General features: G+C 38.6%; 1 protein-coding gene across 13 annotated transcripts in view; it reads right to left on the bottom strand.

The window, feature by feature from the left end:
- LOC140477240 (protein MTSS 1-like) overlaps positions 1–23379 on the bottom strand; it is a 189393-nt gene that overhangs the window by 12333 nt on the left and 153681 nt on the right. For 8 of the 13 annotated variants that reach the window (XM_072570788.1, XM_072570796.1, XM_072570787.1 and 5 more), the window contains 4 exons: positions 13957–14114; positions 5137–5244; positions 4076–4173; positions 1291–1501 (listed from right to left, as the gene is read on the bottom strand). In XM_072570788.1, the coding sequence (XP_072426889.1) occupies positions 1291–1501; positions 4076–4173; positions 5137–5244; positions 13957–14114 (575 nt within the window). The remainder of the gene's footprint in view (positions 1–1290; positions 1502–4075; positions 4174–5136; positions 5245–13956; positions 14115–23379) is intronic. The other 5 variants (XM_072570789.1, XM_072570797.1, XM_072570792.1 and 2 more) reach the window with 1 other exon arrangement.

Below are 23379 nucleotides of genomic sequence, written 5' to 3'. Positions count from 1 at the left end.
AGGCAGAGAGAAGAAAAGCATAGAATTAGAGCCAAATCACCACAAACCATTTTCAACAACAACCAACTCCATCAAGTAACAGCAAGGAAACAAAGGCAGGAAAGTTCAATCATACTAATGCACAGAGTACTAAGATTGAAGGCAAGCAATAAATTTTGTGAATAATCTTCTTTCTAAATAACAAGATAATTAAATCAACTTTGGTGAAAGTTCAGCACCCTGAAACATTTCTACCCTTCACAGATTCTGCCCAACTCGCTCAATATTACAGCAATTCTTTTGTTTTTAATTCACTCTTACTAATCCCAGTAAGGTCAAATATTAATATAAAGCTTTCTAATTCAAGAAGCTGACAAAAGAAACAAAAGAAATGAGAAAGCAAATAATTTCACACACCAAGTAGAAATACCCACAATACCTAAATTCTCATGGCAACCATTTCACATGTTACAATTGGCTGCTGTGATCACAAAGTGAGCACTTCACCAGCTCCAAAGTGCTGAGGTTCTGTGAAGGTGTTATTTACATTATATTTTTGCTTTGAGTATTGCAACAGACAAGACCATATTGTAAAATGAGTTTACATCTTGAAAAGATGTTTTATAATGGATACGGTTTGTTTTGGAGTTTATGTAAACTAAGTCCTTTGCTGCCACTGAATCCTTGAAAGCGAATTAAAATAAGTAACAGCATGAACGACATTCCATAACCAAAAGATTAAGTGGTGAAGTTCTTTAGTTGGGTGAAATAGCTGAACACTATAACAGCTAAATTAATAAATCAGAAATGTACAGACATATGATGCACTGAATAATGTATAAAACCAGATGTCTTGACAATGATTCATGATCCTGAGCTTAACTACTGCCAAAATTGTAAAGGAACAAATACCAACACAAACACTTGTATTGAGTTCATATGACACAACATTTGTTTTTCTGACAGTTAAAACATCTATCTTTAAAACACAGTAGCATAAGACAGTCTTCACTCCTTGTAGTGCAATAAATTGACAGATTTTAAACTACGTACATTTTTTTCATAGATTTTGCTGAAGTTCTTCAACATTTCTATTGCTAATTTTAAAATTTGTAAAAATTTATACATTTTATGACCTAAAATACTTAAATGTGGTTATGTTTCACCATTGTTGAAAAATGCAACTATAGTACTCAAAAGAGTCACTTGATTCACAGCCTTGTATTATTATGGAGTGTAATGTTAAATAAGTTTTTAATAACCAAAATCTGCTTAGCTCAAAGAATTGACATGTCATGCAATTTCACATACCTGGTTGGTTCCTTCTGGTGGCATTGGGGAAGGGGATTTAGACTGGAATGCATCCTGAGACATGAAGCCAGAATCATGGGATGATACACTGGAGAGCCTCATTGGAACCTGCTGGGGTTGGTTGGAGCTGCGGTAGCGATAGTGTGAAGTGGGCGAGTGAGAGTGGGATCCACTGGACCTGGAGTCACTACTGTTAACGCTGTTCAGACTGCTAAGAGAGACAAAAGGGAGGACAGGAAGGGGAAGACCATGTATAATTAAACACTCAGGCCCCACATATCAGAAGCAACAGCCATTTAATGATAAGCCAAATCAAGAAAACAAAATAAATAAAAACTCTGCCATTGATACAGAAAAACAAATTGTGGCATTTGCTTAACCTAACACGCCAGTTGATTTCTTCAGCCTACAACAGTATTACCATGTTCAGTCAAATTAGCAGTGTGTTCATCCAATAAACTAAAGACAACAATATATTTTATAATTTTTATTCTTAGTCGGAGGAAAAACTAGAGTGAGCATTGGTGACATGAATGCAAATGTGGCATGCCAATAGCTACTGCAGTCACAGAAAATGGGAGCTTTTTTCAACAATGAAGAACACGGTCAGAGACAGGAACAGAAGATAGACTATCACATTAGGATACATTTATTCTTCTGCAAATATAAAATACTTTGGTGTTTGCCCTTTGCTTAAAATAAAACAATTATTTAAGCAGAATTTTCAATTACTCTGTAATTTTACAAAGCACAAACTTTTTTACATTGTACTTGGAGCATAAAATACATATTAGATCATAAGACCATAACATCATAATATCCAGGAGCAGAATTAGGCCATTCAGACCATCGTGTTTGCTCCACCATTTGATCATACCTGAAATATTTCTCAACCTCATTATCCTGCCATCCTCCTGTAATCCTTCATCCCTTTACTAATCAAGAACCTATCTATCGCTGTCTTATATATACTTATGACTTGGCTTCCACAGCTCTCTCTGTCAATGAGTTCCATAGATTAACTACCCCCGGCTGAAGAAATTCCTCCTCATCTTAGTTCTAAAGGATCGTCCCTTCACTCTGAGGCTTTGCCTCAGGTCCTAGTCTCTCCTACATGTGGAAATATCTTTGCCATGTCTTCTTTATCCAGGCCTCTCAGTATCCTGCAAATTTTAATGAGATCCTTCCTCGTCCTACTAAACTTCACTGAGTACAGACCCAGGGTCCTCAACCTCTCCTCAACTGAACCTGCATGTAACTTTAAGAGAACCCTGAACTAGGACTCTCAAGTCCCTTTTGTGCTTCAGATTTCCAAAGTCTTTCTCCATTTAGAACATAATCTACACCTCTATTCTTCCAACCAAAGTGCACAACCTCATTCTTTCCCAAACTGTATTCCATTTGGCACTTCATTGCCAACTCGCTCGTCTGTCCAAGTCCTTCTGCAGCTTCCCAACCTCCTCAACACTACCAGTCCCTCCACCTACATTTGTGTCACCTTTAAACTTAGCAACAATGCCCTCCATTCCATCATCCAGACTGTTAACGCATAATGGGGATAGTTGTAGCCCCAACACTGATCCCTGCGGAACTTCACTAGTTACTGGCTGCCATCCTGAAAATAACCTCTTCTTCCCCACTCTCTGCTTTCTGTCAGTCAGCCAATCCTAGATACAGAACAGTACCTTGCCCATTTTGTAAGATAGAAAACAGTAATGTTTAAAAGCTGTGACGGAACCTTGTAAAATGCAACAGATCAAGGTCAACTGCAAAAATTCCTTCGGGAATGAAACAAAACGACAAAGCACCCTCTAGAAGATGCTTACACACTGATATTCAAATTCACTGAACACCATGTTGGTAGGTTCACTGTAAATCTTCAATGAAATTAGCAATCTAAGAAAGCTATTGCTTTATTTGCCTGAAACTATGTTTAAAATGATATTCACTAGCGGTAAAGGGAATAAGGTTTCCAGTGAGTTGATGTATCAATTTAAGCAAAATAATAGAAATTCTGTGTCCTAAAATTTTGATTCATAGACATTGCAAATAAATTAATTCCTTGGCTATCAGAAAGTCAACTCTAAGTTAAATCCACTTCAAAATAAACAAGCTCTAAAGAATCCTTCGTGGATCAGAATGAATCCCAAGTGGACTGTTCAGCATCTGAACCTCCACGAAGGGAACTTGATTGCAGCTTTAGTTAAATAGTTGACTTGAATGCTATTTTCCAAGTTGAATTCAGATCACGAGAAGACAGGAAATGAAACTGAATTTAGGAAGTCCATCAAGATGAGTAAAATGGTCAAGAAGAAAATAACCATGGAGAATGCTATGCCTCATGAAATCTCAAAGCATGACTCAATTGGCTGTTTACGTAAATGAAAATGAATAATCGAAAGGGAACGGGTAGAGAAATAGAACCAAGTGGACTGTTTTAAGACAGACAACACAGGCCCGATGTTAAGTTTATGCAATATAGAAATAAATGAATCAAATGTTAATCATTAACAGGAAATATCTTTGTAAATATTTCAATATTTTTAAACATAAAATTGCTTTTGAAATTCTGCAGCTATTAACCACACCAGTAGACTATTTATATTTGAACAAAAGCCATGCCTCTTTCATAGAGAAAACAAGTCAAATTAGAGGGCAAGTCACAGTAACAAAACTGACTGCAAAATGGTTCAAGTAAACTTAGAAAATTTTTACACAATCCCTTAATCTGCACTACAAAATCACTGCACATATACAATCAGTAATCGCCTGTACACTTACATACCTGCAGACACTGGACTTCCTGGACATGGTGGTGCTTGGGGAAGATGGAGGGGTTTGATATGTCCAGTTATAATCAGACCCCTTCAGGTCAATAATTACCTGGAAAAATTATAAACTTGAGAATGTAAAGTAAAAAAAGCATTTCAAAAATTACTTGTTTGATAAATCAATCATTTTAACAATGCTAGTAGAAAACCTGAGGTTTAATTCCATTAATTTCAACATTGCTATTGTGATGATACTGTAGCTTTGAGAGTGTGTTTTGTCCGGGTTTCTTTGAGAGAGACTGGGGCACAGGTGCTGAGCAGTCCATGAAAAGATAAACAACTTGTGAAACCTTGAAGTTTTTTTTAGCTGGAACAATAGAAGTAGCATGAATGGCTGTGGTCTAGTTCCCAATAACGAACCAGGATTTTTAGTTTTTATCAGCAGCAGAAGCTGCTGGGGTTGTGAAAAGTTGCCACATCTCTATTTGTTACAGCTGAAAGTTGGAATTTTCTCTCTCTCTGTCTCAGAATTGTCTTTTGACATTCATTCCACCTAGATTGGAGAATTGCATTTGAAACAATCTGTTTTCTGAGCTTGCCTTTTGCCAAGGGTGTTTTTATGGGATGTTACTATATTGGAATAGTTAATTAGTGATAGTTACTATATGTATTATTCTGTTAAGATTTTCCATAGTGTTAAGTCATTTAAATTCCTTCTTTCTTTTGTTCTATTTTAACTATAGTGGGCGAATAAAGTGTGTTTGTTTTAGATCCAATAGTTTGACCAATCAAATTACATCTGGAACCCAATACCTAACATTTACCTTTAAAATTAGAAAAAGTTAGGGTGTATACTATGTTCTGAATATTTTGAGGGGGTTGGTCGGATCCATAACACTATACATTTAGAGAAAACCAGACAGAAATATCATTACAGCATTTTTACTGATGCAGGAAGTTTCTGAATGACATTAAATCACTTTATTTATCAAAATAAATTTTATAAAGCATAACTATAATGATAAACATTATGTTAAGGAAATATCTCTATAATTTCAAGGGCTGATTCACTGACCTGCTCACTGGCTGTTGGCAATTTGTGAGGATCCATCGTCAAGTTAGTCAAGTCATCTGTAATAGTCTGCAAATGGGTTACTTCTCCCAGCATGGACATCTCTTCTTCCTAAGAGAGAAACAGTACTTACATTTTAAAGAAGTTATATTAAAGAAGGGGAGCGTCCTGATGAATTTGATGCTATCTAGATCTTTAAAATTTTATTCACTGGATTAGTGACTAGAACAGTATTTGTTGCTCATCTTCAATAGTTCTGTTAGTAAGCTGTTTTCCTGAATCATTGCAGTCCTTGTGTACTGGCAGCTGTAGTGATGTTAGGAAGGAACTTGAAGGACTTTGACCCAGTGACAATGAAGGAATGGCAATATAGTTAAAGTTGGGATGGCATATGACATGGAAGGGCATTTCCAAATGGTAGTGTTCTCATACATTTGCTGCCCTTGTCCTTCCAGGTAATAGAGATAGCTGTTATGGAAGGTACTCTCAAAGGTGCCAGGGTGAGTTCACATAGTACATTTTGTAAATGGTATATACTGCTGCCACTGACAATTGATGGTGAGAGGAGTAAACAGTGAAGGTTGTGGTTGGGGTGTCAATCAAGCGGGCTGTTTTGGCTTGAATATTACTGAATTTTTTCATTGCTATTAGAATCTAATCTAGGCAAATGGAGCATATTTCATCAAATTCCTGACTGTGCCGTGTAGATAATACACAGGCACTGGGGAGGCTGGAGGTGACAGAATTCTCACCACAGACTTCCTCATCTCAGATATTATTCAGGCTCTTGTAGTTCTTAAATGGATGAGGCGAAAGTGACGACTGCAGATGCTGGAGATTAGATTCAAGAGTGTAGTGCTGGAAAAGCACAGCAGGTCAGGCAGCATCCGATGAGCAGGAAAATTGATGTTTTGAGATGGTGGGAAGAGCATAAGTGAAGCAACTGAAGATGATTGGCCCAGGACACTGCTTGGAGGAACTCTTGCACAGATACCCGGGGCTGAAATGACCAATCTCCAAAAACCACAAGCCCTTCCTTTGTACTGGGTATCACTCCAACCAGCAGAGTGTTTTCCTCTCTGACAACAGGAATGATTGGATGAGATATGTCCAAATAGAAAAGTGCATGACTTGAGCTTGAACCTGCAGGTAATGATATTCAGATATTATCAAAGGTCATAACCTTGATGACAGAAGTTGCAGGAAAGTGAAATATGATCAAAATAACCTTAGTGGATGAGTGCACCTTGCAAATGCTTTCTCTGGCATTATAGTATTGATGGAATAGAGAATGTGGATATAAAGTCCACTATGGCAGTGTGTACGAATCAAATCAGGCTGTCCTGTTTTACTACGACGGTTGCTATAGATGCAACCAATCATGCAAGTGGTGATTTCTTTATGACTTTCACGACTTAAGCCCAATGGATGATAAGAAGGCTTCAAGGGCACAGGTGGTGAAGTTCTCATTGCAAAATAGCCAGTCTCTTCTGTGCTTTTATAGCTACAGTGTAAAAATTGCTTGTTCGATTCAGATTTTGGACAACGGTCATCCTTATGCCCAGCATTGTGATGGTGAGGACTCTATGTTAATGGGGGTGGCCATTGACGTTTGGTAAAATAGTTGGGTTTTATTTTCATTACTTGATATTTGCTTGCTCACGTCAACTGCAATTGGCCAGCTCAAGCCTGGCATGTTATCCAGTTCCAGCTATTGGCTGATAGTGGCTGTTTCATTATTGGATTAGTGTGTGTCATAGGTAGTCCCTTTTGCAGGATTCAGCCACATCCTACTTCATAGCTGGATGGTTCTTGACACTCATCTATGGCACTGTATAGCTATTGGTGTAAAGCAGCATCCACAACTTGATAAATTCACAGGCCACTCCAGATGAAGATATTATTCAGGCCACGTTCACGTGTGAGGGATGATGCCCATCTCCAAATGCCCAGTGAAAAAGGTTGCCTTGACAGATGCAGTAGATGAAATCATATTACTGTACTGGTACTGAAAGCACTGCAAGACATCTATTTGAACAGCTGTAAAGTTCAATAGCATAGATGCAGGAAGTGCTACTGTTCATTGCAACTATCAAGCATATCACTGGTCATCTTGATTTGTCAAGCCACAAGGAAAGGATGTGCAAGGCCAAGAATGTATGGAGCTGGCCAAATATAATACATCATTACAGTAATTAACGCATGCACGGGTGCTTTCATGGACACACTTTACAATGAGTTTCACACAAATCCAATTATATTCTGAAAAACACTCCTTTAATACTTTCACCCACACTAAAGTGTATTGCAAGCAATGCAAAAAACAAAAATAGAACCTCTACTTATGAAATAACTACACAGGGGCCAGTATCCTATCATTAGGTCACCCTCCATTTACTTGTCATGTACACTGACTATGGCCAACCAGCTTGGTGTCAGTTACTTGAACAGAGTAGATTCTAAATCCCTGTTTATTTGTTCTTTTCCTCTTTTTCTAAATACCCTGTTCATACTTTTCTTTTCCAGGCACCTGAACTGAGGAGATTCTAAGCTTCTGGTTATTTTTTTTCTCTCCCTTTTATCTTTAACCCCCATACAAACATCTAACAGCAATAATGCTTATTTATTCTCCAGCACCCATGTCATGTGTGCGTGCAGATATAGGACACAGTGAAGAACAACAAGTGTATAAATCTTTATTTATATTTCACCACCAGGAAGAAAAGAAACACCTGAGTGGCTAGTGACAAGCAGTGCCCTTCTCAACAAAGGGGAATGCTAAGTGATTAAAAAAAGCGAAAGGGAGGGCAGGGATTAAATCAAAATAAAGTCCGAGGAAGAAATAAGATGGTGTGCAGCAGCAGTCAATATACGGTCCGCTATTTTACGTCCTTAAAAGGGAACAAAACTAAAAAACCCTGAGCTGGCTCAGATGTGGGGCACAGGCTCCCAAGGGAGGTACGGGACCTTGGGGCCAACGTGAAATTCTGTTCAGGCAGGGGGACGTGTGGACGGGATTCCACTGCACATGTGAGCATCCTCCATCTGTCAGATCCGAGCACCGCTGTTTTAATGTGTTGAATGGCAGTGGCCGAGAACTGGACGCCTACCACCGCCGTGCTCACTAAATCCTGCAGCAGCATCCAACTCAGACCACTACCACGCAGCACATCCCCAACCCTGGTCACCCTTGCTGCATTGGCCCTCCCCTCTTGGCAGCTACATTTGATTGGCCAAGGATTCCTGTTTGGCCCAGGTGAACAACTGCAATCCAGGACCTCAAAGTCAACAAGGTCCAGCTGGTTCCAATCACTACAACTTGGTTTCTTAGAACATACGATCTCTACTTGATAAAGACAACAGCTTCCAACTGCGGGATGGTACTTCTCTGGTTGGCATGGAACTATTGTGATAACCTGTATACCATATTGATGATGCTGCTTTCAGCTCACCCAACTAGCTAAGGAGAGTCAGCTAACAGAGCTATCAGCAATTACACATTGTTTTGGATTTGCAAGCTAAAGAATGAGACCCGGCTAAATGTTTGAATACTCTCCCTGGAGGAAAGAAAATCACCCATGACTTGATACTTATCATATGTGAATAAGTATGTGACAATCAATGGCGCATATGCTCAATTATTAGTCCTGAGGATATCAAAGACAAATTTTACAAGGGTTTGGGCAGAACTATTGCAAATTCCACAGGAGGACAATTTCAGCATGATGGTAAACTTCAATAAGGGTATCAAAGAATATGAGAATGCAAAATGGCATGCTTCTCAGTGTTTCCAACTGTGGAAATATGTCAATCACTAACTGTATCTTTAGGTAGAAGGACGAGAACAAAGACACTTTGATGCATCCAATATCTAGACACTGGGATTAGATGGACTCTATTGTCACTCAGGTGAGCAACATAAACTATGTTATGATCACCACGGTAAAAGGAATTTAGGAATAGAAATAGTCCATTTAGCCAGTGAGCCACAGTATTTATATTGTTGGCCTAGTTCAATTTTTGGTCAAGGAATTTGATGATTGGAAATTCAGCAAAGGTAATGCCATTAAATGTTAAGGAGCAATGGTTAGATTCTCTCTTGCTGAAGACTGACATTGTCTGGCACTTTGATGATGTGGATATTACTTGCTACCCATCAGTCCAAGTCTGATTAACATCCAAATCTCACTGCATATGGACATCAGCTGTTTCTTTATCTGAGGGGTCATGAAAGCTGCCAAAAATGGTGCAATCATCACAGACCATCTCCATTTCTGATTTTATGATGGGTGGAAGCTCATTGAGAAGCAGCTGAAGGTAGTTAGCTCTAGGATTCTACTGAGGAATTCTTGTTTTGATTTAATTACTGTCATATGTACCCTGTAACAATACAGGGAAAAGTTTAGACCAAGTTTCTCCAACCATTCATCATAGTACAGACCTTCAATTCTAGAGATTAGCTTTGTGGTTACCCATACCCTGATAGCAACATACATCAATATATGGAACTGAAGCAACGTCTCTTCCCATCAATCAGAGCTGTAAATTCAAAATTTATTTTAAAATTAATCCCATACTGAAAAATCACTTGCATTATGATTCGCTAACTATACCATCATACTACTACCAATTTCATTTTTCTCAAAAAATATTTAAATTATCAGATAGCAGTTGTGTAATTTGAATTAAAAGTGGACAATATTTAAGGGGAAGTTGGTTCAAGTGTTCTTGTGCTTTACAAAACAAGGAATGTCTGCAAAATGAAGTGTACAGCATGTTGCATAGTTTTTTTTGAGGAAATGAGAAAGAGGAAGGCACTAAATACAAACAAGTATACAGTACAGTAAATTGACCAACTACATAAAAGTGTTCATTTTATTCATGAAAAGTGATTCTGTAATATTAGTATTTAATGCTTAATTACTTAAAATTACCTGACTTTCCTTCAATACTGAATATTCAATTATACTCAATTAAATGGTTTTAGTTCATTATCTTTTATAACTGAATAAGGAAAACTGCTCATTTGTGTGTTAGAATGTGATTTTGATGTTAGTGTTATTAATCATAGCACAGCTTTGAAATACAAACCTGACCTAAAAGAAGAAACACAAGTGAATATGTCAAATTATGCATCACACTGTTGTTATCTATCTCTACCTTCTACAAGCTTAGGAAATAAACTCCAATAATCATTTGGCAATACAATAGAACCACAAGTGTCCATATTCACAACTGCCTACAATGACAGGCAAATGATAATTTTCATTTCTTCCATTGGCAACAGTCATTAGTGCTGTAGAGTTGATCAGTTGCCTTATCCATCTGCTCTGACAGTGTAAAGTGTCAGCCAAAGGCACACCCACTGTCAACCATAGCCATCCTCTAGTTGTTGAACAGAATTAACCACCAATGTTCCCACATCCAGAAATCCAAATTGCAGTTTATGTGGCACTAATCTTGGCTTGAAGATTAATTCGTAATCACCCTGTTTATAGGCAATCTATCTGCACTACTGCATACAAAGAAACATCATTCATATTGATTTTAAAGGCTCTCTCTCTCTCTCTCTCAGCTGAAAAGCACTGCAGACTTGAGTGAGCTCAAATTACCTTTCAATTCCCAACTTCATGACTGGCACTAAGAGTATGTCTGGCTGACTTTCAAGTCTGGGGCAAGCTTCACACCTCGAACTGCAGACAGGTGAATGGACTGTCAGCAGAACAAGAAAATCAGATGATTTTGCTAGCAGAACTGAAAGGGGAAGTGTGTGGAAAGCAACAGATTGTCCAAACCTTAGAACAGCAATTGGCAGTGTTGTTTTGATGACCAGGAAAGGGTGGGAAAAACAAGTCTTCTCTATCATGCAGAGTATTTGGTTTTACACTATCAATACACTTACCAGGTCATTTGGCATTTCTATCACACAAAGCAATTTTTTTTATATTGGTGCAAAGAATTTCAGGCAATTTAGAAATTTTGGTGAAATGAACGTTTAATAGTCTTTGTTCAGATGTCAGAGTGCATATTTTGTTACAGCCACTTTTCTACATGGCTTCAGCCAAAGCTCAGTTGTAGCACTGACTCCTAGTCAATAGGATTCCCAGAGGTCCAACTACAAGCCCTCAATTAAAAGTTCAGTTTATGTATGTAAATCTCTTCTTTCAGTAAAGCAACTTTAAGTGAATCATGGGTACTGATAGGAATTGGCGCTAAAGCTGGAGTTGGGCTCCTTCAAATATTTTGTATCTGCAGAAACAAATGCATATGCTGAAATTCATATGAAGTGCTTGGAAATAGCTTTCAAAATAAAATAATTAAAATAACTAAAAATACTTCATAAATTCAAACTAGACAACATTTATTGAACTTATTAAGTATCTCAGAACTGAAACTCTGCTCTATATGGTGGTCAGAATATCAGTTAGATGTGTGGTTTAGAGGTTCTTTCATTCCTTCCACCACCTTAGCCTCAATATGTCACAGACAGTATGTTCTGCATCCAAAAGGAATTGACAACCAAATTTTAGTTGGTGAAGACATTTGACTTCCTCTTGGATGCTTTAAGGGCATAACAAAAAAAATTTCCATACAGGTATCTTTGAGTGATTTAGAGCCTGGATACTGGACATGTCAGCATGAGGGAAGACCCTGCTGTTAGATCATTTTTGCCACTGCATGTGATGGATCTTTTAAAGACACAGCTGGTGTTGATGTGAGGTACCTGCATGGTGTCAGGTTTGAGATCTTGTTCCTCTTCTGTGAGGCCTATTGACTTATGTTGGAGGATTCTGATTATGAATTAAGTTCAAGGTGGCACACAACAGCCCAGTCAGCTTAATATTCCTCTTCAGCTCACTGACTCTTTAGCTGCATTGAATTTTCACTAGAAAATTCCTCTCTGTGGAATGCAAGCAATTCCCACACATGAGTCTCAACCATGTCATAAAAATGAACTTGCCTCTAAAAGGTGACGATTTTACACTGAACCTCAGAATCTGTACTGTGAGATTCTCCTTGGTCACTGACCCATTCAAGCCACAAGAGAAAGTGAGGACTGCAAATGCTGGAGAGTCAGGATCATAAAGTGTAGAGCTGGAACAAGCACAGCAGGTCAAACAGCATCTGAGGAGCAGGAGAGTCGATGTTTCGGGCATTGGCCCTTCCTGATAAGGGCCTCATGCCTGAAATATCGCCTGACCGGCTCTGATTTTTCCAGTGCCACACTTTTCGACTCAAATCAAGCCACAGTCACACATTGCTCAGACACGATAACATGATTCCATCTAATGGATCAACAGTATTGTTGAAGCTCCTGTTTGCTGAAGCTATTTTAAAATTCCCTGAGAGATGATGTATTCTCACCATCTGCTGCCATGTTGAGTTGTGAGAAGGTACAAGAAAGGTTGTAGACCTTTAAAGCTGGTATTCCTCAATGATTCATGGAATGAAGGTGTGAAGCCACACTGGGTGGCAGAGAAAGCATCTTTGCATAACAGACAATTCATCAAGGCTGACAGAAAAACCTGGGCAATTATTCAAGAGAAGCAATATCTTGAAGGTGAGAATTTCTCTGGTGCAATGTGCCCTCTACGGCGGCATTGTGGACAGAGAGAACCATTCTTGTAACAGTGCCCCTGTCATACAGGCTTTATTTGAATTACAAATGACGTACAAATTCTCCTTGGAATAAGCCCTCAATGTCAATGGTGTCTTGAACTAATAAACCACAAAGTGCTTAAACTTAAAAGCTCCTGCAGTGTTCCTACCAAGCGGAACAGTCAAGCTATCTTTGGTAGCTTTAATTCTTAGTGCTGTCATTTCCTGTTTCAAAATTCTTATGAAGACATTTCATTATTAATTTGTTTTGAGGACTCTGTTATAAGAGTTGTGGACAGTAGTTAATTAGGAATGAAAAAAATACCTGGGCTAGTTTCTTTTAAAACAATAGGCAAAATTGAGGACTGGAGATGTTGGAAACCAGAGTTTAGATCAGAGTGGTGCTAAAAAAGCACAGCAGGTCAGGCAGCATCCAAGAAGCAGGAAAATTGACATTACAGGCAAAAACCCTTCATCAGGAATAATGGGAAAAAAAGGTCACTCTAAAGACATTCAAACTCTTAATATGCTCTTGGGAGGTCACATGATGCAAGTTAATTGCTTAGATTTCTTTACTGGAAATCACATGTCTAAATTTATGGCTTTGTAAATCATTGGGATACATTCTACTAGTAGAGAGAAGCTACCCAACTCTATCTTTCACAGAAAACCCTTTTAGATGATGCAGTGACAGATCTGAAAAACTGATACAACTTGCAAAGCCTCCGAGTTCTCAATATTCCTGGATGAACCATATCTGCAAATGTCCAAGTGACAACTGCCTACCTTTCATTGAATCATGTGTGCCAATATGCTGAGTGAACACTTGATATTTTATTGATTAGCTTCAAGAGCTAATAAATATTGGTAAAAAGTGCTCTTTTTCAAAACAAATTTCTGCATTTTATTAATGTTTCCCTTTTTAATTGATGTGTGTGCGTGCATATGTGCGGGTGTGCATGTACATGCATATGCACATATGTGCGTGTGCGTTGAGGGTATTCGGAAGGGTGAAGTGAATTGCGTAACATGATGAAGATTGTCTGGTTTCCTACAGAAGTAGAGATGGATTTTAAAATCCATGAACTGGGGTAAAATGAGTGAATCCTCAACATTTCTTTTAACCACCCAATGCAACAGATCCTTTTAAGCAATGTTTATACATTTACAAAAGCAATTACAAAAACATTCTTCCTGATTAAGTGCAACAAGAAACAAACTTACAACCACAGGTCGCAACATGGAAACAAAAGCACAAAAGCGACTGCGTTCTTCAATGAGGGCTCTGCGAACAGCTTGTTTTTCTGTCTCTTCAAGCAGAAGGTATTTATCATTTACATCTTGTAAAGCACTGTCCAGCTGGGGTTGAATGTCTCCCTTTCCTGAAAAAAATACAGAAATAATGATCCATTTCAAACCAGTATATTAATGGATTTCACTTTCCCTTTTTTGTCCTCATGACATGTTAACAAGCCAATGGAAGTGTTTTAACCTCATCTATATGCGAAAAGTTATCTGATCTGTACTTTCTCTGCAGATGTTAACCAACCTGCTGAGGATTTCTTGCATTTACTGGTTTTGTTTTAGTTTTTAGCCTCTGTGATATTTTTAAAAAAACAAGCAGTCATTAGGAATGAAATTAGTTAATTGCACAAACAACTTTGATTGCCTAAAAGGAGAAGTCTTCTTTAAATTCAGACACCAAACTGAAAGAAATGTAAATCAAGCAATCTTGTAAAAACAGCTTACAATTTGATATACACTGTTGTGGATGTGTGGACAATGTCCTTTTTAATTTTATGTTCTCTTACAGTTTTGTGTTATCAAAGAACATTGTTGGTTCTGCTGAGTGTTTAGATTTGGGTTCTAAGATTTAGATATAAATTAGGCTATCTGGCACTCAGTCCTTCACATTTTTGCTTTGAATTTGCAGCCAGTGTAAAGGCTTATGGTGTGTAGATAACCAATAAAATTTGAGGTTAGGATCTTTGGTCAACTAATTGCGAAAACAACAAATGCTGGAGAATCCAGTGGATGGGGCAGCATCCATGGAGAGAGAGCAAGCTAACATTTTGAGTCTAGATGACTCTTCATCAGCTCTAAAGAATAAACTGCTCCTACATAAAGACAGAAATACAGTTGGGTACACAAAGAAATGGTTAAAGGCAGTGGAGGAGAATCAATAGCTTAGTGGTTGACAATAGGTTGTTTGTGTCAACTACCCATTTGATGCCAAGGTCTGGTGTGTGGGGGTTGGGGTAAGGATGTGGGAAAGAGTGCTCAAAGCCCTAAAATTATTGAAATTGATATTGGTCAAGAAGGCTACAGGCTCCCCAAGCAGGAAAATGCTGTTTTTCCAGCTTGTGCTGAGCATTGCTACAGTACTACTGGAAGACACAGAGACGTGGGTCAGAAAACACTGATGCGTTGAAGAGGCAACAGAAAGATCAGGGTTATTTTTATGGAGATAACATAGACTGGATGGCCAATTTGCAGAACACCTGTGTTTCATCTCCCCAGTACAGAGCAGACCACATTGTGATTAGCTATTGCAGGAAACTAGATTGGTTGAAGTGCAAGTAAATTGCTGCTTCACCCACAGGCGCGTTTGGGGCCTTGGGTAGTGTGAAGGAAGTAAGTGGGCAGGTGTTGCACCCTCTACAATTGTATAGGAAGATGCTATGAGGGTGTGGGGACCTGTTGGGTGTGGTGGAGGAGTGGACTAATGTGCCCAGGAGGGGAACAGATCCTTTGGAAGGTTGACAAGGTCACAAATCATACGATACCAGGTTATTTTCCAATAGGTTTATTTGAGAACATTAGCTTCTTCATCAGATGCTAGTGAAAGAGGAAGAACTTAGACACAGAATTTATAAAGATCCTTATAAATTCTGTGTCTAAGGCTTTCTTCTCTCATGAGCATCTGATGAAGGAGTAGCGCTCCGAAAGTTAGTGTTTTCAGGAAAACCCATTGGACTACAACTTGGCGTTGTGTGATTTTTGACCTTGTCTAATCCAGTAGAAAGTAGACCAGGAAGGGTAACAATGGGTATGATTAGCCATTCCTTTGTCTGCCTGTGTTTTTCTCTTTCTCTGGGCTCCATCTCTACCTATCGGATTACTCCTCCCCACCCTCCACTAACCACATTTTCCACATATATATATACACACCAACCTTTGCCTAGCTATGATTAGTTCTGAAGAAGGATCACTGGACCCAAAACATAACCTCTGCCTTCTCCCCACAGATGTTGCCAGACCTGCTGAACTTTTCAATTTTTGCTCATGATGGCCAGTATCTTTGTCTTTTTTTTATTTTAATTAACTCACTGCCATATCTCTTCCAGGCATGCCATCTTGAAGTAGTTCTGCTCGTCTCTCCAACAGGATTTCTGTTCTAATCTATTTTTATTGTTCACCATCATTTCTTTGTGTCACTTCTGGTGTTTGACAAGGTATTTGCTAAAATTCGCTTCCACAGCCATATTACAATCCTCAGTGACTGCCTCCAGCTCAGACTCACTCCAACATGGATTCTGATTGAAGTTTCATCTTTCAACTGTGAATGCACCCAGGATCACGGGCGTCTCTGTGACCATCCTGAAGCAGAATACACATCACTCGGCAGGCAGCTGTTCTTGCCACATTCTAAGATCCACACTTAGTGCCATGTATCGCCGAATGCACATTCTCGTCCTCTCTCTCCATCAGCACTTTCTCATATTGGTTGACAGTTGCCCTGCGCCCCCACTTCATCCTCCAACTCATTTAATGTTATATCAAGAAACCTTTTCCTTTTCCTTTCAATCACTAACGAATGTAAGCTGCAACAATTCAGAGATGCTCACATCCCTTTGAAATCTTCATCCCTCACCTAACCCTACTCCTGTTATGTATTTACTATTGTTTCTGACTTTACACTCTCTGATGCTGAATGTTCTGTACTCAGTAAAGGTCTTAGTTTTATCCCCTTGCACCCCCGTCTCAATGAATTTCAGGCACGATAGGACAGTGAAGTCTTGTTCCATCACCTCCGCCTCCTCCATTTCTCCAAACAAGACTCTTCTTGCTGTCTCACAGATGTATTCACGGCACGGTGGCACAGTGGTTAGCACTGCTGCCTCACAGCACCAGAGACACAGGTTCAATTCCCACCTCAGGAATTGTCTGTGTGGTGTTTGCACATTCGCCCAGTGTCTGCGTGAGTTTCCTCTGGGTGCTCCGGTTTCCTCCCACACTCTAAAATATGTGCAGGTTAGGTGAATTAGCATGCTAAATTGCCTATAGTGTTAGGTGAAGGGGTAAATGTAGGGCTATGGGTGGATTGCTCTTTTGAGGGTCGTAGTGGACTTTTTGGGCCGAGGGCCTGTTTCCACAATGTAAGTAATCTAATCTCATCAAATCTGCTTCCAACACGCTTTCTTCACCTGCACTTTAGCCTTTAACCTGTACTTGATCTGTTCATGGAGAACTGTCAACCTAAATTTCTTTGACTCCCCCACCCCTTAGCCATCTCCCCCTGAAAGACTGCACCCTGTGCTCCAGATCCAACCCTGACTTTGTAATCAAGTCTGCCAACAAGGGGGGTGCTGTTATTGTACAGTGTATTAATCTCTACATTGTGGAGGCTGAGTGCCAGCTCTTAGACACTTCCTTTTGCCTCCCCCTGCACCATGATCCCATCATTGAACACCAGGCTACTGTGTCCTCCAAAGTCATTAATCTCAGTTTATCTGGTGATCTCCCCCTGCCTCCAAGCTCAGTTTGCTAACCCCACACAGCGTGCTTCAATCTCCTTCCCAAAATTCATCAACAGGACTGCCTAGTTTCTGCTTCTCCTGCCCCATGGAACTCATCACTTCCTACCTCCCCTTGAACAAACTCTTCCCGTCTATTTCATAATTCTTCTGATGCTTTGTCAGTCTCTGAAATTTCCAGCTCGCAGGCTCCAGCTGCTTCCTCTTCACCCATGAATGCTTAATCCCTTTACATGTCCATCCCATTTCAGGATGGTCTCCAAGCACTTGGCTTCTTCCCAGAAAAAAAATGCCTGAACTGTTCTCATACTCTACCACCCTTCCCTACCTGGCCAAGATCATCCTCACTTTGAACAATTTCGCTCTTAACTCCTCTCCCTTTCTTCAGGTAAAATGTGTGGCCATAGGTACCTGCTTGGATCTCAGATATGCCTGTCTCTTTGTAGGGTACCAGCTACAATGTTTTCTCCAGTACATCAATGATATCAGTAGTGCTGTTTCCCTCTTTCATCCAGAATTGGAAAAGCTTATTAATTTCAATTCCAATTTCCATCCTGTTCTCACCTCACCTGGTTCATCTCTGACTCCTCCCTTTGCTTCCTCGATATGTCTGTTTCCATTTCAGCGGACAGGGCGGCCACCAATATCTACTACAAACCCACAAACTCCAACAGTTACCTTAACTACACATCCTCACACCCTGCTCCTTGTAAAGGAGAAACTGGAGAATGGACAAGAACCATCTCAATCCTATCTGTTCCAATGACACTAGCTTCTAAAAGGGAACCTCCAAACCACTGCGGTTTACAGGGCCTTTACCCCTTCTCTTTCCTCCCCCTGGTCTTTACTTACCTACCATCAGCATCCACATCCAAAGAATCATTTATCCAGTATTTCCACCACCTTCAGCAGGGATGTCACCACCAGACATATATTCCCCTCCCCTCCCCTATTGGCTTTCTGCACTGACCATTCCATGTGGGACAACTTAGTCCAATCATCCTCCACTCCCAACCCTTCCTCACACTCCCAATGCATCTTCCCATGCAATCACAGAGGGTGCACAATGCCCATTTTACTTCCTCCCTCTAATCCAAGGCACCAGAACATCTTCCAGGTAAAGAAGCAATTCACTCAATCTAGTCTACTGTATTTGATGTTAACAATATAGTCTGTTCTACACTGGGGAGACAAAGCGTAGGCTAGGCAACTGCTTTGCAGAATACCTATGCCTTCTGCAAAAATTACCCTGGGCTGCCTGCCGTTTCAGCAAACCACTGTGCCCCTACCTAACGTTTGTGTTTCTGGCTTGCAGCAGTGCTCCAGCGAAGCTCAATGCAAGCTGGAAGAACAGATTTTCACTTTCCATTTGGGAACTCTGCAGCCTTCTGGATTCAATATCAAGTTCAATAATTTTAGAGCCTGAACATTTTCTCCCATGTCCTTATCCCAACTCAAACCAGACCTTGGCATCACATGGGCTTCTGCCACAACAGAAAACATTGTCAGCCACTAAAGGCACCCATTTGTAGATAATGATACTTCCAAGTCAACCTTCTCTCTCTGGACTCCATCGTCACTATCACTTACTTCCACTTCCACCTCCCCCCCTACCCCCTACCCCATTTTCAGCATATATATCAACCTTTGCCTCGTTATCATGGGTCTGAAGATAGATCGCTGGACCCAAAATGTTAACTCTGCTCTCTCCACAGATGCTGCTAGACAGGTAGAACATTTCCTGCAATTTGTTTTTGCCCATGATTAGGTTTCTCAGCTTATCTTTTCTTCCAACAAATTGAAATACAAACATTCTTCATTTGAAGCTATTCTATTTCGAAAAGATTGCAATAAAGTGAACATCAGCATTTCATACAAAAGCAAGGATTTACCACCCAAGCAGATGAAACTTTATGACTGAATCACTACTACAGATTTGATTCTCAAATGTTGTACACTGTAAAAGTTCCATCAGATTTTCCAGTTTTATAAAGATAAATGTAACTATTTATAAAGATAAATGTAATGTAATATTATATTCCAGTAGATTTGAAAAGAAACAGACATTAGCAGAAATGAATATTTAATAGCAGCATTTCAGGTGACAATATACCCGCTTACATTGAAATTTTCTCAGATGTTCAATAAATGAAAAAGGCTAATGGAACTTGAGGTCTTTTCAGGAAAAGATCTAGTACATTTTGTTGCATTCCAAAAATCTTTAACATGAATATTCAGCTTCTGATTTCTCACTGAGAACAAAAAGCATATTTAAACTGATCTTTTAAACTAGACTTTTAAAAATGCAAACTTAACCTTATCTCCTTTTAAAACTATTGTTAATCCATCACAAAACAACAAAAGCACACCTAAATGTTTGAAGTAAACGTGTAGTGAAATATCAGGACAAGACATAATTGACATGCTTAAGTTATAAATTACAGTGCCTCTATAATTTGATTACCAATAATACTTCAGTGTACATCCACTCACAGAACATTAAGATAGTGCAGCAGGAACAATTAACCACAAACAAAGCTACTACACAGACGTTTAGTTTTGGGTAGAGGGATGGTGGAGAATGTGGTGAGAGAAGAAAAGGAACACATGAACTGCAGGTACAGGGTTGTTTCAACTCCCTTTGCCTCATAGAACCAATCCAAGTGGAGACGGCTTCAAAGCAGTCCCACTCAACCTGATCATAATGACAAAATGATTTACTAAAATGGCAAATATGTAATGAAAGGACATTTACTTCTGAATTGGCTGAGCTGAATAAAACAAGATTGGTTGTGCTGTATGCTATCCAGTGGCAAATTAATTTATTGGGCAGAAGAAACCAGAAGGTTTGTAAAGGATTATGATGCATATAAGAAGATTGCCCGTGCTAACACTATTCTCCACAAACATTCCTCTCATTCTGAGATTACCCCAACCCATAAAGTTGTTAACTCCTCTTCAGTTCAAAATATTAATAATGCTTGACAGACCTTTATTTTAAACCTTAAGGCACCAACTTTTCAAATCCTCACGTGGATGTTTTAAAATCGGGCAATGGTTTGTAAAACCTCTGATTCTACAGTAACTAATGAAGCATGGTCTTTTAATTGGCTTGAGAGGCAAAACTCATTAAGCCACATTATGATGTGTTATTTACATACATGTTAAAGTGTAAATGTCAATAGTTTTGAACCAAAGGCTTTGAATTATAGCTACTCCTAAATCACTTGCAACTCAATTTTTCAGAACACAAGATGCTCATATAACCAAACTGCTAAGCAAAATATAAAACTAAGCAAAAAATATAAAATTCTCTGTTCACATCCAAAAATTTAAGTCCCTTTAACTTATTTCAACATAAACATAATATGTAAACTCAATTATAAGTTGTCTTCAGTTCAAGTCCAAAGTCTTTGTGGTTTGTGATATCTATTCAAAAGTACTTACTTTATGCAATTTATACCAAATATAAACATTTAATGGTTTCAAATGCCAAACTGGGTATGATTAGCTGATCACAGGAGGCGCAGCTGTTGTATTTGGAGGAAGAAATTGATTGTCTGATTTTTTATTATTCAGCACTATACAATAAACTCTGTTAGAAATATGTAGACAGGTGTCTGTCTAACATTTGTTACCCAGGTCGTCTGTGTTGTTCCAAACAGCCGAAACAGCATGCTGCGGCTCAAGGTCAGGCATGAATAATTGACAGGTACAGTACACAAGTCACAGGTTAGCACCAATGCAACCCTAGCAAGGTTTTGCCTTGGAAGTGGACAAAAAAGCATGGGGAAATGCCACAAATTATGTATAAGAAAACAACATTTTGTCAACTGCAGGTCATCCATCTGGTACATTAACTTCTGTATCATAGTTAACTTCTGGCATTTTAAATAATTTTAGGTAGTCTATTTTGTTTTGATCAGTAGATGATTCCAAAAATTTCTCTATGATTAAAGTATTTTTCCTGATACATGTTCTAGATTTTATCATTCATTACCATTTTTCTGGTTATACTTTGTTCATGTCCCCTGAAGTAACTGGTTTTTCCATCTACCTTTAAAATTGGAGATAATTTGATGAGGTTTGTATTTCATCTTCCTGGACTAAAAAGCTTAAAGGTTCTTAAACCTTCACCTTAATACTTGGAATCAAGTCTTGCCATTGTCAATGTGTTATATCACACAATCAAAAGTGAATGCAATACTATACATAGAGGACCATTTCAAAAGCTTAGCATAACTTCAGTAGATTTATTGAAGGTAACTCTTTTGATACATGTTCTGGCTTGAGCTGCCAACCTTTGTTTAATGGTGGCACTTAGCTTTAGTGTTCCTCCAACCTGAGCTCTTTTCCCTTCATCTGATACCACACTATTGGTGGTCACACATTCAGTCATTTAGATCTTAAACTCTGCACTCTGGGACTCACTGCTTCTAATATCTTATTTCTATTGTCCTCAATTTTTCTTTCAGCATGGTTCTTTAAAGGGTTTGGGATGCACTTCTATTTTAAATGTATTACATAAATTAATGCACTAGTTGCTATTGTTGTGGTAAGATCATGCTCCACTCCAGGAACTGACCATCTGAATCAAATGTGATACAAAGTTTTTCAATCTGTTCTGTCCTTGTTTCAATAATGTGAGTACAATTAATGAAAATACTTCTCTACTGCGTCATTATACCCTTAACAGTCAAATAAAAATCAGTAAACAAATTTAAGCTAAAATATCAAAAATCTATTCGAAAATTGGAGCAGATATTGCAGTGATGCTATTCTTCTTGCTAACTCAAACAGATCAACTTGTGGCCTATCCTGTCTATTATGTGCTCTCAAATATGACTGCTAACTCTTAAAAGATTTGTAGCTTATACCTCATTCTCTGTTAACAAGCATGTACTAATTTCACAAATCAGAAGTTTCCTTCAAAAGGTCCACTATTTTGAGATGACTATAGGGAGGAAAGATTTGAGAATTATGGGCTAATAGTTCCTAAATATTTCTCAATGGCATTTTTCAGCAAACTGCTGAAGTCTGGGAATGTTTTTAGACTGTTATTTGTCTTTTTATATTGTACATGGTTGTGGAGAAGATGAGTAAGTAACTACTTTTTGAAAGCCTTGTTCAGCAGAACACGTTGTAGTAAATTCAAGAACATAAATTAATGGCTACAAAAATGTGAGCAGTGTACACCTGAATTTCTCTGAAGCAATTTATTGTAAACCAGGCTTCCTACTGAACTCAAAGGGATCAAGGTTTATTAAAAGTGTACAACTTTGAAGTGGACATATATATAACTACATGATTGACTAGCACTTATATTAAAAACCATTTATGGTGGACAAATCACATTTCTTTGGTATCATAACTTATGTACTAGTGAACATGAATACTCATTTATAATTCTTAAGAAAAGTTTACAAAAATAAAATGCCTTTGGATATTTTAAAATAAAAATCCCTCCTTAGAAACTTAATGCTGTTAACCTCCAATGATACAAAATGTTCAGGAAAACCAAGTCATTCACCATCATAATCCTTTACATATTACATTTATAGAATTATGGCATATTATTGTAAACTATCCGGCACTATTTAATCCCAAAGTAGCTAACTTCATGGTATATTGGTACAATGCAAATGTTTTTAGTTAATGTTTTTCAATCACATTGTAGTTTGAAGTACTTCATCCAGTACATCAGATTTGTTTTGAACTATGGAACATAGAACAGATATTGCATAGTGTGCCACTCCTTTATTCATTTCTAAACAAAGGTGCCAGCATAAAATCATTACATTATTCAAAGATTTTTTTTCTTGGTGGGAGTAGGAAAGAGGCAAAGGGAAGAAACAGACTGGCAGTTACTGGTGAATGTCATTTATACACA

This window comes from Chiloscyllium punctatum, chromosome 5, assembly GCF_047496795.1.
Source record: "Chiloscyllium punctatum isolate Juve2018m chromosome 5, sChiPun1.3, whole genome shotgun sequence".
NCBI classification, from domain to species: domain Eukaryota; kingdom Metazoa; phylum Chordata; class Chondrichthyes; order Orectolobiformes; family Hemiscylliidae; genus Chiloscyllium; species Chiloscyllium punctatum.
The sequence above is the reverse complement of the archived record's forward strand: the minus strand, read 5'-3'. Positions and strand labels throughout refer to the sequence as shown.